Raw genomic sequence first — 18,842 nt, 5'->3', positions numbered from 1 at the left:
TTTTTTATTTATTTATTTATGCTACATATTATCAAAAATAATCAACTATTTTTTGTCACTGACAAATACTGTTCACCTATTAGCGTTTACCAAAGATCCCGAGCAGTAGGACTTTGAGCTTTAGCCACGTAAGTTAAAATTCAACAAACATAAGATGGAATTAAACTTAGTCAGACTACATCGCATTTAAAAGACCGAACATAGAAATAGCCTGGAGGCGAACATTTGTGTTAATTATGGCGTGTGCTATCCTTTATGTAGTTGTTACCTTAAAAGTTCCTGCTAATTGGGAGAATTCCGAATGACCGTAAGGCCGTAAAAGACCCATGAAGAAGATTTCGATACGGGCTTTCATTTGATATGCATTTTGTTCCCCGATTCCATAGTGTCAAACCAGGGTATAATAGATTACTTTTATTCTATGCCTAATATCTTATGTCCAACAGTGAACAACAAAGCTGTAATGATGATGATAAAAAACACGCTAAAAACGGAGGCAAAAACAGATAAATAAATTAAATAGATTAAACGAAGATTTTACTGAAACCTACGTACATAATTAATGAGAAAATAATGACTGAGTTCACTCGAAGACGCCCACTTCAGTTTTTAAACGTGGCGTCTCAAGCACGTACAGCTTCTAATACAAGGCGATAAGCAATACCGTGTGATTTCAGTTAGGTACCTAGTTCAAAATTTCAATTACGTCAAAATGTGCTTGAGTGGTCGTAATTTATTTATTTTTTTTTTTTTAAGGTTTGTTAGTATTGTTTACTCATACAGGTAAATAATATCTTAATTAACTAATCTCACCCCTTAATATTGCATCCGATTAATGCGAGTCTTTTTAAATGATGAAGTATTGAAATTAATTAGGAATTATCCACAACTACATCTTCCGCATCCGAAAGGCTTTTTTAACAAATTGGATAGGAGGGTATATTCTAACTGAGTAATTACTCGCTTTGTACTTCCATATGGTATTAGTTTTGAATATGTAGAAAAAATAATTTTATTTACTTATGTTAATAAATCGGTTTACTAACTTGCGAGCAAATATATAAGATGAATTCTTATTGGTGTATAAGCTATAAAGGGGTGAATATATGGCTGGCTGAACGTGAACCCTGATCTGAATCCTCTGTATAGTTCACTGAATGTCTAAATCTTATTCTATTATCGTGATCTTAATAGCCGATCGACGCCCATTTCAAGGCATAGGTAAGTAGGCAAGGCTCTTAAAGATCGTGACGATGACCGGTCTTGTGGTGTTCGCAACTTATTCTATAGTGCTACGGAAAACACTGTGCTACGCCTTAGGAAATCTGGGTGAGGTGGGGACCGAAGAAAAAAGAGTATGAGACCAACTGGCGCAACATAACGACTAATACTGTACCCCGTCCCGTCGCGCACATAGCTATGACGCGTAACGACAATTTCGATAACACAATTATGATATCTATTTTCCTTAATATTTTTTTAATCGCCTCATTCGTGATATCTAACACTATTAAAATTCTCAAAAATTAACTTTATTATTTTTAGATAGTTCATAAAACATAGTCACTTTAACGTATTAACTAAGTTCAGAGAACATCCCTCCACGACTACAACTTACTTGCACCATATTCCTGATAACCAATGCCCTTTTCCCCGACCTACCAGCGTTAACGAACCCGAGAACTTTCTATCAGTGTAAAACAAAGGAAGTTTGACTTTGATTGGTTCACTTTGTACCCCTATCATCTTTGTAATATCACATGAGCTAATACAGACGAGAATATCACGTGGTGCTATAGAAAACTTTTAAGATAACCTTTTAGTATAATTTGTCTTTTACTTCAGAGATTTCATTAACGCACATAAATTAAAATAAAAAATAATGCTTTTTAAATAAAAGCTCACTTCGACGTAAATAAGTCCATTACTTTGCGGACCGACGACATAGGTCACGGAAAGTCGCTGCATGTGAACAGTCTACGATCGATTACCGTGGCGATCATTGGGGTCCTAGACATTACAGTAGACGTCTATCAACAGAAATGATGATGATGAACCGTAATGTAAAACATAAAAAAAAATATCAAGCGTATTATGTGCTCATTAATTCTGAATTGTCTCTCATTTTGGGCTTCATTTGCAAGTTAATACAAGAAATTTGTAGACGAACGAAAGCAATAATGATATGCATATATGACTAGACGGGCTACAAGACGCGCACAACTAATTATAGGCCTTAAGATTCTGGAAACACAGTCCCGCAAGCAGTGTGGGTTGTCCAACCACATGGTAGACGGCCCTTTTTCAAAGTTGTCGGTAGACGCTGCTGTCCAATTTTAACCAATCCTATTGTAAATTTGTAGCCAGCTCCTCGTCGGACAGTAGACGTTATGAGGCTACTATAATGATGACATTGAATCCAAAAATACAGTGTTTAAATTTATTTTTTTTAGATTTTATCCAAAAACCCGTGCATGAGTGTTGGGTAACATGCAAGCGCGGACGAAGCTTCAAAAAGCCTTTATATGGAGAAAACTGTGACAAAGAGAATATGGTGTAAATATGACATTTTATCAAAACAATTTTTATTAAAATAAATAATCTGATAAATATGAAACAATAACTTACAAACGTACTTATTGCTCCGAGATCACAGTAAGTTGATTAACTAGAATTATAAAAGTAAGTAGTCATTACTAATTCAGTATAAGATAATGTGATAATGATTAACTTGCTACAATTAAAAGAAATAAATGTAACTATGGCGCCGTAGTCAAACAATAGTTAAATATTTCTATAACCAAATAACAGTATAACCTAATTAAACACCGAACACCAAAAAATTTGAGGCTATTTACAATAACTTATGACTTAGACTCACAACACAAATAATTAGTACTAAGGTATTCAAGGTGACGTCACGTTGGTGCAATTATAATTTACAAAAATTATATATAGTGAGATAAATTTTAAACCTAACAAACATTAATGCCTAATACATACAAAACAAGAGATTATATACATTACCTATACAACTTTATCGCACTAAATTATTTCCCAAATGTCTAAATTACTTAAGGTACATATTATAATATAACAAAATGTGAAAGACTTATTTAATAAATTAAAATAAAGCATAGAAAAATGAAGATAATATAAATAATAAAAATACATTCACACAAAATAAATCTTATTATAACTAAATTAACGCGTTTCGAAAATACACATGACATTGTTAATGATTATCCAAAAATCCGGCGTTTTTAACAATCTTATAAATTCTTTCCCGCGGAATCTTTTCCGCTTCTCTTTCTACCACTTGCATCTCTTTGTTGGCAAACCAGGACTCCTTTGCAAGACCTGCAGCTATGGCCGGGTTATCATAGAACCGCTTAGATTTCAACAGCTCAGGTGGAAGTAGAGCTTCGCTGGCCGCGTTCAGTTCCACAGCTGGATGAGGCTGCACTCCTGGCACCGCTGGCTGAGCATATTGTATACCGATTGGCTGTAAGGGCTGCGTGAATATTAAGCCCGGTCTGCACTCAGCTGTCACGAAGATCGCAACCGTAATTAGTAGATAGCGCATTTTGTTCTGAAAAAAATACGATAATATTACGTGTCCGATTTCGAAAATGATTTTAAATATACTTTCAATTTGTTATTTTAACGACATGTTTAAAAGTCATGCCACGCTCAGAGATTCAGAACCGTATGCTACTTATATAAAGGCAGTAATCTAGCACTCTTCGTCTAAAGCGTTTTGGTAAATGTCACGCCTTTCAGACTTTAAATGCATGCATCTGTTCATTATTTTCGATATTATCACTATCCGTTAATGTTATAGTTGTGTAATTATTAACATAATGTGTACGACCATTTGAGATTAAAGCCTATAAACTTAAGTTTTTACATATCGAAGTTTAATTATACTTTGTCGGAATTTAAGTAACATCAAAGTACTTGTTTTTTTTTAATATAACTTTAATAATTATTTAGCGATTACGGAAATATGTATTAATAACGCGCAGTATGTTATTTAATTTAGCTTATAAGCTTTAAAAATCTAAATGGTGGCTATAGTGACATTTAGATAATGCACGCTCAAAAAAAAACAATTGATTCGCGGAACCGAAAACTAAATACGTAATACGAAGAGAAATACGTAAAATACAAATGTTTAAACACGCTATATAGCTGTTACTAGGCAAGTTGCCATGCGAAAAAAAGAATAAACTCGACTATCATCGTAGAATCAACAGGCATTAATTCGTGCCAGAGCCTCTTACGTATTATCGCTCAAAATTGTAAATGCGGGCGTTATTGGCTTGGATAGATATATTGTCCGCCAAAGATTTCTAAATAAATATATGTGAAGCACCCAGAAAACATGATCATTGAGACATGTGGAAGCAACTGGTTCAATCCTCGAGCAAGGCTTTCCATCAAGAACCCGACCTTCAAGAAAAATAAACGACCAAGAAGAAATGTGTTTATTGTATGATGACTACACCTTCATAATCTTGCAAAAATGTATTAAATCAAAATTAGTCTAAATAATAGACTTATGTAAATTCCAGAATAATAAGTTATGTCTACCAATCCCTTCAAAGCTTACATGTCCAATTATGGGAGGATGGTTGTATTACCCTCTTTTCAGAATTGTGCATCCTTCCGGTAACATCTAGGTCCTTTCCTGTCGGCTTATATCAATTTTTAAGTGACAGTGTGTCTAAATGAACAATATCTATTTATAAATAAGAATCTATCAATTGGCGACCGCGGGTGCTGATAGATTCGGCGTGGGAAAGCCCCCTCTTTTAGAAGGGCATTCCTAATTCGACAATTTTTAAATTTTTCGTTAAGGTAAGGGGAACGTTCTTATAGATGAAAAAATACGAGGAAAATAGTATAAATAAATAATTAAAATCATAGTCCACTCAAAGTGAGTATGCGTTATTGTAAATGGCTATAGATAGATAACTTAAGACTGATTAGAAACGAATCAGAACTGCATAACAATACAGATTTATAATGATTAAAAATAATAGCGTCTGGACCAAATTTACGCAGGAACAATAAGAGAAACAATAATAGAATTAACAAGAGTATTATTCGACTTAAAACATAATTATTATGTATAATGGTACGTTTTTATAAATCTAAAACATATATAGAACAAAATATAGAATATAGAATTCATATATAAACACCAATAATCGACAAACTCCGCAACTCTGCGTAGAAAATACTATAAGTCTTTAATATCAAAAGACATAAGATCCGAAATAACACAATAAGTTCTAAATCTCCGGTGAGTAATGATAAAGTTTTAAAGACATTTGCTTTTTTATTTGTGCACATTAACAATATAAAATCCATATCTTGATAATCATAAGAATTGAGAGATATATAATATCTGTCAAAACCGCCAAAACAAGTATTAATTACCGTTTTAATTACAGTTTGACCTCGATTTGGACAAAATAAATATATGATATATATTACATTTCAATCTCAAGTTATTGTAACCTTTGTCTGATACATTCACATTATGATTTTTTCATAAAAATGCGTAAAGAAACAAGATAAAATAAATTTTGATTTGATACGTATAGTTCATGATAAATCAATGTTAATTGTTCTTAAGTAAAAGTTAGCTTTACTCAAACTTAAAACAACTTTATAACTCATATTCTTTATGTAACTACTCGGTACGACTTTACATTTTAAAACTCTTAAGAAGTTTAAGATTTTAAAGTTATAACAGCGTATCGAAAACTATAAATAGAACGTTAGATATTTAAATAAAGGAGGCACCAAAACACTTTCAATAATCAGTCCTCGGAAATCACACAGTGTCCAGAAAATTCCGCGAAAAACATCAAATATTACTGATGAAAAGATCCATAGCAAATAAGATTACAGTACTCTCGACGTAGGAAATAAATAAATAATAAATTATATTCCCGATTCACTTGTAAAAATTCCTTAGAAATAACTATTTAAAAATTACATCATAATTAGAACAGCACTATACGATATAGTATATGTACTCACATTCTCAAAAGTCACGGTCATTAGTACCACAGCGCAGCGTGAAGTTAACTGCGCGGGCACAACTTCTGCAACCGATATAAATAGCCTTTACAACGGAACGTAACCTTACCGCCGCTTCCGGGATCGGTAGAAGCACTCGTTCCGTTTATATCGATCAAAATTGCCGTTTCGAGGAAGTTATTAAACACCACATAAGGAAGAAAAAATGTTGGTAAATTGTTAGTATACATAAACCTGTTATTAAACAAATATTCTTTACGTGAAAAAACAAATTATAAATATTAATTAGAATAGACGGTAACAACATACTACTCATCATCATTATATCAGCTAAAACTACCATGATTTCTCGCAATCTTAACTATATGCCTTCGGTCCACATAGTGAGAACCCACCCACGCCGCGTCTCACGGTTAATAGTCTAGATAAATGATTACTTACGAAATGAAATCCCTTATAAACGTCATTAATTCCATCACCAGATATTCAAGTCACGATCGCATACGAAATCTTTGATATGTTGCAGGCGTCACTTAAAAGAATAGTACAAATAATATCACTAAGCCGCGTAAGAAAATTAGGTACTAGTATGTATAACATTGAACAGAGTTTTCATTTTAAATATAAAAACACTGATTAAAACACGTTATATACAATATAACGCAGCAAAAACCTTCTAAAAATACAAAAACTGCTAAATAACAGCTCTACTTATTAAAACAATTGTTGACTTTCAACGTTTCATTAAAAAAATAACTGGTTTTGAAAAAGCAACATTTCTGCAACAAAGCTTTGTGAAAAAAAAAACATTTTGAGCGTGCTAATAATGCAAAAGCGCTTTTGTTCTCACTACGTAAGCAAGCTCTAATAACTGCATTAGCATGTTGATGGAGGAAAATGGGCTTTCTAATTTTAACTATTTTAGATTTCTCTACAATGTAGTTAGATTAAGAAAGATAGAAGAAGAAGATTAGATAATTATTATTAACCAGACACTATAAAGTATTGTGGCCTTAAAATTCTCAAGTTAAAACCCCGACCGGCAAGCGTAGCGTAGGATAGACTATCTTATTAATGTCATCTAAAGACGATGGGTGCAGGTCGCTTTCAACTGGATATATTTTAATTTGTAGGCGACACCTACATCTAGCCGTAGACGCATTCTAGCTAAAATGGTGATAAAAAGAGTATGAGAAACGAAACGCGTTAATGCTTTGAAATAGTTGGACAAAAATATTGTCAGCGTAATGAACAACGACGCATTATATTTTTTTCTCTCCAGAAGTTCGAGATCAAGCAACGTCCCTCGGCATTCATTACACTTTAATTTTACCGTACTCTAGCTATATTATATAATAATGACGACGCTATGGAAATACTTTTTGGCAAGAGTAGAGTTATTGACTCAATATATGAATATTACATCCTACTTTACGTTTGACGAATCTTGTGCATTCGAATTCCCTGCTCACCGTCATCATTTTAACCAAAGGACGACTACTCCTAAACACAGGCTTACCAATAGATTTCAAATAGGACCGGTCGGAAGGACTATATCTTCCAACGACCTTAACATGGTCATTTGTCTACCACGTGAGTAAATAGCGTCCGCTGCGTAATGCTGCGAAAACTTTACAAAAACTCCTTGGAGGCGTACGGCTTCGCGGTTGTTCCGCCAAGAACACACAAACAAGTATAAGACAGTATTCATAATTTTTCGATAATTATGACAATATTAGTGAGCGTCACATAATAAAAACCAATTCTCTCAAGTTAAAAAGTTTCAATGGTCTTGCAAATTTTGAGTTTGTATGAGTTTTGTTTACCGTAAAGAGAAGGTACGAAAAGGGTATTCAACTGTCCACAAGTGAGACGCTGTATCCATAATAATGCGGTGTTATGCAGGTTTCTCAAATACTAACATTTGATGCAACACTTTAGCTGCGTTCTTTAATTTTTATTTATATAACTCAAGACACATATTTAAAGTTATAATTCTACAAGCTACGACATATCCTTTAAGCTTGAACACTTTTTATTGGCTCTCACAAAAGAGACAATAAGGTATTATTTAGTCATCAAATTTTTTACAGCAAAAACTTAAACATGAAATGCTGTAATAATTTATAGTTAGAAGGATGCTAATTTCCAACTTACGTTTGAGTTAATTTATCCAATTATAAACCACTGGGTACCTCCTGTCCGCTTTACGAATTTTAAATGTGTGAATGACCCTCAAACTCAGTGAATTGGATATTCTTACCAGATATCAAACCTCTATGTTTAATGGTTCCAGAGATATCACGATAAGCCATAAATAAGTGGATATCTCCTGTATATATAGATTTAGTGAAAAGTTAACAAAAGCCACAAGGTTAAATAATTAAAAAACAAAAGTAATAACTATGCATTAGATGAATTTCTAATAAACTTTGGCCCTAACACACATTTGCCCTTAGGTGCGCCTTGAAAAGTATAATTATTTTCGTTGCACAAGCAACTGCGACAATCGATCATAACAACATGGTTTAATAATCAAGGTCCGCTGAGAATGCAGCATCCTATGACAATAAATTACATCTATGTGTACATTTTCACATCAGTAAACGCTGAACACCCAAAAATTAGTGAGAAAAAAAAACATTTAATCGATCTGATTTAAGAATGCTGAATATTTTCGTGATCGATTCCTTGGTTTTGTAAAATAAAATATTTCTAATGTAACACTTGATGACCACTGGTAGCTACATCGTTATTATTACAATGAAACTTTTCGAAATGATAAAGAATATTTGAAAATATTACCCAAGCAAACTGAATTTTCTGTAACACATAATAGTTTCATAACACCATAGAAAAAATTTGGACTAACATTTAAATTTGTAATAAATATGTTATTACTTTTAAATTACTCAATTTTCGAATCATCGATGGTACACATAAAAAAATGTTGTTCGTAGGACTTTCTAGGCATGTTGTTTTTAATATTGTCAATCTTCATACGCCAAATGCGAGGTATAGTTTAAAGTTCCGAAGTTTTATATGTATTGCGGAGATGTTCATAGAAAATTGTATCCCGCCTTGGGCGCTCCGACCTCATATCTAGAGTGACCTGCATAAGTTTGCCAAGACTTGTGCCTCTGTAAATACTTGCTCCAATTTCATCGGCTCTCAAATTTGCTACCTAGTTCTTATAAGTATGACCCAAAAACTATTTTAAGCTTCTCAATAAATATGTTTTCAATGTTATTTACTATTTTTATACGGTACTCAAAACGAGTTACTATTCACAGTATAAGTTACTATTAAACATCATGATGTCAAACGTTAACAGTATTATAAATGTATAAATCATAAAAGTATTAATAAGGAATAACCTCCAGTTTTAAAATAATTTAGGCTTAAGACAATACGTCAAGAATTCGACACTTCGTAAAATGTTAAAACAGCTTACAAAGAATAAAAATGTGAATATATCAAATTTATGGCTTACATAAATATTACACTTCTACATACCCACGTAGGAAAAAATGCCTTAATTAATAACAATTTAAAAAAGTGCAAGCTACATTGGAAAATTCACAGTCGCGCAGCGAGCCATGGTGAGCTATGCTAGAAGTTTCCCCACGAGATCGAATCAAAAATATATTGACAAATTGAAGTGAAAATATGCAGACCATAAGCATTAAGTTTGAATCAACCATAAAGCGCAACATAGGACATCGAACCTCAAGACGGTCTCAACGAACTGTTAAGGACTTCGGAAAACCAGTTCCATTGGAAATCTGAGAAAGAGGCTGATATTCAACAGTGGACGTCTTAATGCTGAACAAAAAAACCTATATATTTATTTTTTTTTTCATTAAAAGAATATTTCAATCATACCAGTTATGTTAAAGATAATGAATCTATCCATTACTTAGAAATATACCACTATTGGTAAAGATATACCCGCGAGCGTACTTGTTAATATAAATGAATGAAGTCACCTTGGTGCTCTTAATAAATGTGCTCCATATTGTTTTAAGAGAAATAACAGAAGTGGATCGATGTGGATTGCCTTGCTATCACAAGGTGTGGGACAATATTTCCGTAACTATAGACCAAAGGTACCTTGACTATTATATACAGTTCTTTGAATGAATACAACTCCAACTTTGTTCACCTTTGGATCTAATAATGTCTACTTTCTTATAATCAATAACTTTTTATATTGCCTGTACACATTAGTGCGAAAATTGCTGTCAAAAATTACTAAAAGTGTGGTTTTTATATTATTTTATACAATGGCAATTGCACTTGTTTTTAGTAACAAATATCTACCTGCATATAGTATAATCAAGATATAAGTAAAATTAATTACAATTTCATAACGAGATTTTCATTAATACTGAATTTAGAAAGCAATTAAATAATATTTGTGATAGGCGCCGTTTAAATGCGAAATGTTAGCACGCAGACGTTTTAATGTCTACCATGTTTGGTTTTATAGTATTCTTAATATAACTCGATAGCCAAATTACAATTAATATGAAATGAGTTCAACTACAACGAGTTAAACACGTCCATTAGCTTAAACGTAATGTCTCTTTCAATTTTGTAAGTTTCAATCTATAAGCAAATGTTATGGAATAAATTAAATTATAATAATTATGAATATTTTTACCATATTTTTTTATATTGACTTATACAGTGACACGCGTATCGCGAACTCTAATTTTCTAATACAAAACAATCCTTAAAATATACATACAAATAATATATACATAAATATTGTATACAAATATGTTGTATATTCTAAGTTCATATATTTGTCAGCGGCACGCAAACCTGTATCTTCCTATGCCATAAATGAGTACATATTAAAATTTAAGTAAAATTTGACGTAAAGAATACGTTTTGAATGAATATTTATGAACTTAAATATGTAATCCAAAAATAAATGTCACTTTTTATCTAAATATATCCTTATTTAATACAGTGTTGTTATGTCTAGACTGAAGGGGTTCGGTGTTTACATGTTTTTGACTATAGATGCGTTTTTATAGAGATAAATGTATAGTTTATTTTTGAACTAAAAGTGGTTTTTAAATATATTCTCATCAAGAAAATATATCATTGTTATAAATATATGTTAACATATAATATATTATGACAATTGGTGCAAAAATAGATATTAAAAATCATCGTGAGGAACCCGAAACATAGTAACAAACAAGTCGAAGAATTATGAGACATCCAACCATCTATCACTGTCATTTAAGGCTATAGACGCTTATTGCAAGTATGAGACTTTCATAAAGATATACCATAATCGCCACGATTGGCAGGCGAGTAGGCGATCGCGGTCTGAAATTATGGTACGCAGAGGACGCAGCTGCACACCCTCTGGAAACTCATTTGTGAGCAGTGGCAATGCTATGTAATTAATGCACAAAGTGTGAATTATATATGATTATATCTCATTAATCGAATTTACGACCTGCGATCACGTGACTCAGTCCTCTACCGCTGTACTACCTCTATTGCACGATTCGCGTCAATTCTTACTAAAAATAAAGTCATAGTGTTTTCCGAATAAATATTTAAAACAATGAAAAAGGCCATTTGTCTTTCAGTTGTTTAAGTAAATTGTAAAATATAGAGACTAATCATTAGTTTCTTTAATTAAAATCTCTATGTCATCACCATTTCAGCTGTAGGACATTCCCTACAGGACATAGATCTCTCCCAAAAGAGGTTCTTCATAATAACTATACACCTTGTGGTTCTACGACCTGCGTTAAGCTTGCCGTTCCGTGATTTCTCCGCTTCAGAACATTAAGAACCCAGCTTCTATTCGTTCTTGCACGGACAATATACAATAACAAAACTGTTGTTTCATTTATGTCCATCCGTGTATGTATATTAATAAATACCTATGAACACAATCAATAAAATGAAATATCAATAAATCTGTTAGTTATTTTAAAAATATTGAAATTATTTTTAACATTGAGTGCAAAATCAAAATTGTTGTTTTGAAAAACATTGTTTAAAGCTGTCCGAACTGACTTTGATAATGTTTTGATCACTTTATTTTTTGATTTAATAATAAATGATGATTACTTACTAAAATAAATTTTCTTGTAGTGCTTTATGGTATATGATATTTTTAGTTAGATTCCATTCTAACGCCTTTTGGTTTTCATTGACGTCGAATATTTGATAGCTGGGTAAGGCCGTCGGAAAACACCGATTGCAAGTCGCTTTATACCGTCCTGTCGGAATTATATGGAGGACATTAATGTCCAGCATTGGACATCTTACAGCTGAAATATCCGGACATGTGCTTTTATTTACTCTGTGATTTGTTTGATATTACATATGTTATATATAAGCTCGCAGTTTTACCATGTGCCTTAACGAAAGTATATTATAAAATAATTTATCCAAAATGGTAGATAAATTCATGAGTTATTATGGTTATCAATACTTTTAGCGATATATTTTCATTTATGTATGTTTATATATGTTATATAAGATTAAATGAGTTATGATGAAGTAATAAATCTTATATTATCACAAACAAAACGTATGGTGTTACAAAAATGAGAAGAGAAACTGTAAACGAAATTAATACAATGAAAGTGATCATTTTAAATAAGTACATAGCAGATAAAATCTAGGGCAAGGTCGGCATCACGTAATTAAATGCAACTCAGAAGTCGGACGGCCGATCTAAAGAGCGTTGGATATGCCTTGGGACATCGATGGTTGCATTATTCTCATTCAAATTATGCCTTAAATATTCAATTATAAATCACGCGGTAATTATTCTAGAATTTCCAATTACCCGTTTCAAAGAGACTAAAAGATAATATTGTGTAATTTATTACATTATAAATAAATATGTGGATTATCACAACACTTAGAAATAACTATGGCTATTGACAGTAATTTTATCACTTTTTTTAAATATATTTTCAGAATATGTAAAAAACAATCGAGTTTAAATAATTGAACAAGAATCTTAAAAATTTTAATGATGATCCAAATAAATATAAATGCTTAAGTGTTACGTATTTTAAAAGTAATTAAAGTATATTTTAAATTAATTTAGCAGTGACCATAAGTAAACAAACACGAAATTTTACCTTTATCAATATTTCTTTTCTTCCGAAGGAACTTTCGGGCGTTGCTACTTACAAAAAAGGGTTAGGCTAAACTCCATCTGCACCCTGCCTTCTCGAATCTACAGAAACATATGTCACTTAGACAGCAGTGAAAATAATGTATAAAAACTTATGTAATGTACTGTACAACTGGAAATTTCTAAATACGTCCAATTATATACTATGAATATTCCTGTATTTAAATTAAGTCTTATTAGCATCTTGTGAAAATATTCGCAATGAAAATTTAAACTAACACCCGTACTTGAATTTAGCTTAGACGAATTTACCGGATCTTCATTTTATGACATCATATAAATGTTGATATCTATTATATGTTAAAAGTTTTTGTTACCTTTCTCTCTATTACTTTATCTTTTACGACGGTACGTCTCGTTCCCGAGGAACTCCCCGGGAACTATTGTCCTTTGCAACGTATCTGCATCCCCTATCTCGTATTACCGGTCTAAGCGTAGTTCAGACAAAATCAGGTCTTCGACGGAAATTTCGACCATTTTTAAACGACCTATTTTCAGAAGCTTCCTGCTGTAAATAAGCGAATTTCCTGTTAGGTCACACAATTTTGCCCTAATTATTGTATTAATATTACCTCTAATATTATTTAAATTAAAAGAACAATTAAGATATTCTTAATGTTATTTTTTTTTTCAAACACTTCATTGCTCAATTAACAGATAATATCATACAATTTTATATAAATTGTCCTATACCTGTTCTAATAATTTGTACTCTTCTTTGCCAGCCTATAATAGAGCCTTCGAAATCCGTAATAAAGCCATCAAGAGGATTACCATCGATTGCTTACGAGGCACGTGATAAGCGAATCCAGGTCACGCGGGTGCTGCATTCAAATTAAATAACGTAATTTCGTCTCTATATGTTACACCCTACTTTATAACGTTAATTCAAGTAATATTTATACAAAATAATTTTCTTAGCAACGTTCCTGCGAAAATATGAACGCTTTTTGGATTATTAATAATGATATAAAATAGGTCATCATCACTCCAGATCACACAACAGTACAGTGTTAATTAATCAACTTTCATTTTTTCTTAGCCTCCAATTTAGGCTTACATAACCAGTAAGAGATTATTTATCAGTCAATCTCTTAATTTATTATAGTATATGTAAAATGTATTAATAAATAAATATACGGTGTAGCCTTCCATTTTATATAGTATATTATATATACAAAAATGACGTCAAAAGACGCTGGATCCTGAACATTTCCAACTGGTCCTATTGGAAGTCTCTGGGAGAGGCCTGTGTCCAGCAGTGGGCTTCAACGGCTGAAGATGATGATCTTCCATACATAAAAAGTATACCATTATGAAAACCCAATGCGTTGTTAAGAACAATTCTGTGTCTCAACTGACACTATTAGACTTGGAGCAGTATAGGGCGGTGGTTCTAGACAGTTTCGACGTTATGTTTAAAGTAAAGGTTAACTTATTTAGCAATAACTTAACTAAATTACGCTTCAACCAATTACGATGTAGCTTATTGTTAGATTCGCTCACTGTTCTCACAGGTATCTAACTTTTAACAACTCGGCTAGACTGACTTACCTCCTAATACACCAACACTCGGTCTCCCCTCCAACCCCAGTATAGAATATTCCAATACTATTTTAATTAATAGAGAGGATCCAACGTTGTAATGTTATAATTACAAGGCGCTAGAACGCTTTATACTACTAATCACATATTTAGTTGTATAATAGCAAAAAAATACATTAAAGTACCATGGAGCGTACGTGAAAGCGATCAAATGATTTCGGCACCCTTCAAATCTGGGCCTTGAAGGTTCTCTGCCTTAAAAGGGGTCTTATGCCGGGCTAGGTTAGACCTCACCGGCCAGCCGCCTCAAACCCGTGGAGTCTGCGACTGTCATTTAGGTCATTTTTTTCTTTTCTAATGATTCAAAAGTAAAACTAGAAATGAAAATACGAAGGCTAACCAGTCATTTTATGTATGATGAAAATTGTCTACAGTAGCCGGAGACTAGTTATATTATATAGTAATAATTTATTTCATAGTACCAATTTCGAATCATAAACACATATTTAATGATTGTAGGTTTCTTGCAAGCTTAGTACTCAAGTGTTCCGATTTGCAGCGCTGTTACTATTGGTCTTGTGGTTCAAGACGACGACGGATATTGCGGCGGCTTTTAACAAAGTTATATCAAAAATTTTAATAGCGACGTTGGCTTACCTCATCCGATGAAATTAACGCCGGACAATTTACATATAAGTATGTAAATTCGTTTAACTTTAACTACAGACACATTACGTTATTAGGTATGTATATATTATTAGGGATTTTCCTAATCCGCTTCACATTTATTATTACATTACAATATTGCAAAGGTTTAAGTTTCCCACAGTTTAGCAATTACTGTACCTACTTAAAGCTAATTTATGTCATCGGAAGAAAAACAAATATTAATTATAAAACGCAGATACATTTTAAATATTTATTATTAAAACGACAATTACATTAATGAGAAAAATCTACAAATGAATATAATTCCTACACCTACATACAAGTTTGACGAAGTTGCAAAAGGTTGGAAGTTGCTGTACAGGTTAATAACACCATACTTCATCAATTCGATCTTCTAATTCCAGATTCGATCTCGTTAAAAATCCCGTACGTAGATCATAGCTCGTTAAGCGTCGGTGAGCATATATACATGTGTATATTCATCGTCTTCTCCTCTAAATATATCAATGGCATATACTATAATCGCCACGATTGGCAGGCAGGTTGGCGATCGCAGTGTGGCATTATGATACGCAGAGGACGCTGCTGCCTATCCTCTGGAAACTTATTTGTTAGCTGTGGAAATCCTGTATAATACATTCACAAAATTTGAATTATATATAAGACTGTATTCAGGGAATCGAATTCGCGTCCTAAGATCGCAAGTCTCAATCCTCTACTGAGCTATCACTGCTCATGTGTATATTATTTTCATGTGTATGTTATTACTTTTAACTAATTTTCAGATTCGTATTTTATATGAATAAGTTACATTATTGATTACATTTCACTTTTTGTAGCTTTCAATGATTAAAAATTTCTTTTCCTCCTATTAATAGTTGCTTCCTGATGATACAACTCCAATAGACATTAATTTAATAGGAATAAATAAAACAATTACTTAATGTGTAATTATTTAGTAACAAAACAATAATAAAACATGCTACCTAATAACTTGTTTAATAATACTTTCAGTTTGTTAAGAGTTGTTGCCATATACTTACGTAATGCATTGTACACGACACAATTCTGAATACGTGACTTTAATATCGCACAAAAATTCACCAGTGGAAGCATGTAACGATGCAAAATTGCACGAGAACAAAATTTGACTTTTTATTACAATGTCAAGTGACTTTAGTCTCTCGTGGTTGTATTTCAAGTTCATATATTACATAAAAAGCGCATTGACATACGGTTCGATGTTGGGATTACGAAAACACATCCTCGATAATCATGGATGGATATTTGGAACAGGCGAATCTAATAAGACTTTTGGATGAATCAAAAACATTTGTTCCATCAACAAAAATGATGTAGGTGATGTAAAAAATGTTTACATAAAAAATTTACATATACGACTTACTTATTATAGTTTTTAAAAACCACTGCTGGTCTTCATATCTGAGGGTCGTGAAAACCTCTTTCATCCACCGTCATGGCATTGATACTCTATATACTGTAATCACCTGTATCACATCGTTAAAAATGGAGCTAGGTGTGGTGCATATTTGGTCCGAAATCCAAATGACAGTTAAACCTACGGCTACATATAAATCAGATCAAACCAATTATAACTAATTTTCCGACGAATGACAGCCCGTACCCAGGTTTACTCGTGGGGCCTTGGACCTAGTAACCCCATGAAGTGTCCACCAAAGTACAAAAACGATCTAAAAGCTCGACAGCCACCCAATCCGACAAAACAGTAGTCTTTTAGTTTTACTACTTTCCTCCTCAAACGCGCGGAATCTACAAATGACATCAGGGTAGTAGTGACAGTCGGGTACTAAAATAAACATATAACCTTTTTATATCTGTTATTAGTTTAAGGATTAACAGATTAGTATGGTGTAAATATAAGTAACATTTTAATTGATATATAGGTTCATGCTCGGTATTTCTCTCCGAAGTCGATGGGTTCTGGAGTGAAAACCACGGATCGCCAAACGTAGCGTAGGACGTTCACCCACAAATATGCCTTTGTCCAGTAGTAGACATCATACTGCAATAATAAAAATGTAACTTATATCTAAATAAGTGTATGCAATTTAAAACGCAATTCGAATGCTATATCTTCTGGAGATACTGACATAAAAAGTATGTTATTTTCTTAAAATAATCAAGAGCTTACAATGGTTGAAGACATTTTAGTTATAGCCAATGTCTTAAGTTATAAAAAAATAAAACGTCTCTTGTATATACTCAACAAAGAATGACACAATACAATATAGAACGCTTGACTCCATTTTACGAAAAAGAATTCATAAATAAAATTTGTTTTACCCAGTGCAATGTAAGGACATATACTTTTTTTATACTCTATATTGCTGTCACGTAGAATTGCGTTGCATTCTTTTCAAATTCAAACGACGTCGATAACACCAGCATGTTTTACAAACCACGTAAACATTATGTCAAGGTTTTTATTTACTACAAAATTATTTCTTTTGTTGTAACTTACTTTCCGTTCTTGCGATACAATTGTAGACGTTCTTGTGTTAATCATCGACATCGACATCGCCATTGTAGCCATAGTACGACCACTATAGGTCTCCTTCGTAGATTTCCAAAAGTAGCGTTACGAAGCAGCCTGCATCTAACGTATTCCGACAAACTTAATATGGGCGTCTGTCCACATTGTGAGTGAACATCTAAAGCTATGCTTGCTTATACTAAGAATAAATTTTGAAAATAATTAAATAAATATATAGATGATTACAGGTGCGTGACGTGAAACCTCTATTATATTCCGGAAATGAATCTACACTAGAGTGACGCTTTGAAAATACTGATTTGAGATACAATTTTATAGCTGAGCTATTGATATGGCAATAAAGAAATACATCTCATAAAACGAAACTAATTTAACACACATAACAACGCAATAATTATTAATTTATAATGCGTATGGAGAGAGTATGCAGTAAATGATTTATATTGTGAAAAAAAATGACAAACCAAAATAGTATGGTAAACTTTTAGAATTAAATTTTAACTTAAAGTGTTAAAGCAGTGAAATAAAATGTTTCCTCCATGTTTTCACTTCTTGCTTCTATTTAAAATTATTTGTGTAAACAAAATGTACAACATTTTTAAATCAAGTGCTATGTATAATATTTTAATGACAATAGCGCCTCTTATCTTGTTGCCAAAACTAAGCGTACAACATTTCAAACCGGTACGTACCAAAGTTTTCAATGCCAATTTTATTTATTCCCTTATTTGAAAAAATTAAAACGCTTAATAAAAAAAATACTTTTTAATTTTTTTACAGCCTTTAGAAGTTTGTATTTTGGCTGATACTTGCAATCATACAAGCATTTCAGTCTGTGGAAAA

The 18,842-nt window shown here is 32.4% G+C and overlaps 1 protein-coding gene across 1 annotated transcript; it reads right to left on the bottom strand.

Annotated features, from left to right (window-relative positions):
• Nucleotides 1–3,053: 3,053 nt before the first annotated feature.
• On the bottom strand, nt 3,054–6,083 carry LOC137920378 (uncharacterized). The gene is made up of 2 exons (XM_068763687.1): nt 6,058–6,083; nt 3,054–3,592 (listed from the first exon to the last, which is right to left on the bottom strand). Exons 1-2 carry the CDS (start codon nt 6,076–6,078, stop codon nt 3,236–3,238), a joined length of 378 nt encoding a protein of 125 aa, XP_068619788.1. The 5' UTR covers nt 6,079–6,083; the 3' UTR covers nt 3,054–3,235.
• Between the last annotated feature and the right edge of the window lie 12,759 nt (nt 6,084–18,842).

The sequence above is a fragment of the Battus philenor genome, unplaced genomic scaffold (genome assembly GCF_028537555.1).
Source record: "Battus philenor isolate CCGP_79_NKW_IND1 unplaced genomic scaffold, ilBatPhil1.0.hap1 SCAF_18, whole genome shotgun sequence".
NCBI lineage: Eukaryota > Metazoa > Arthropoda > Insecta > Lepidoptera > Papilionidae > Battus > Battus philenor.
The sequence above is the reverse complement of the archived record's forward strand: the minus strand, read 5'-3'. Positions and strand labels throughout refer to the sequence as shown.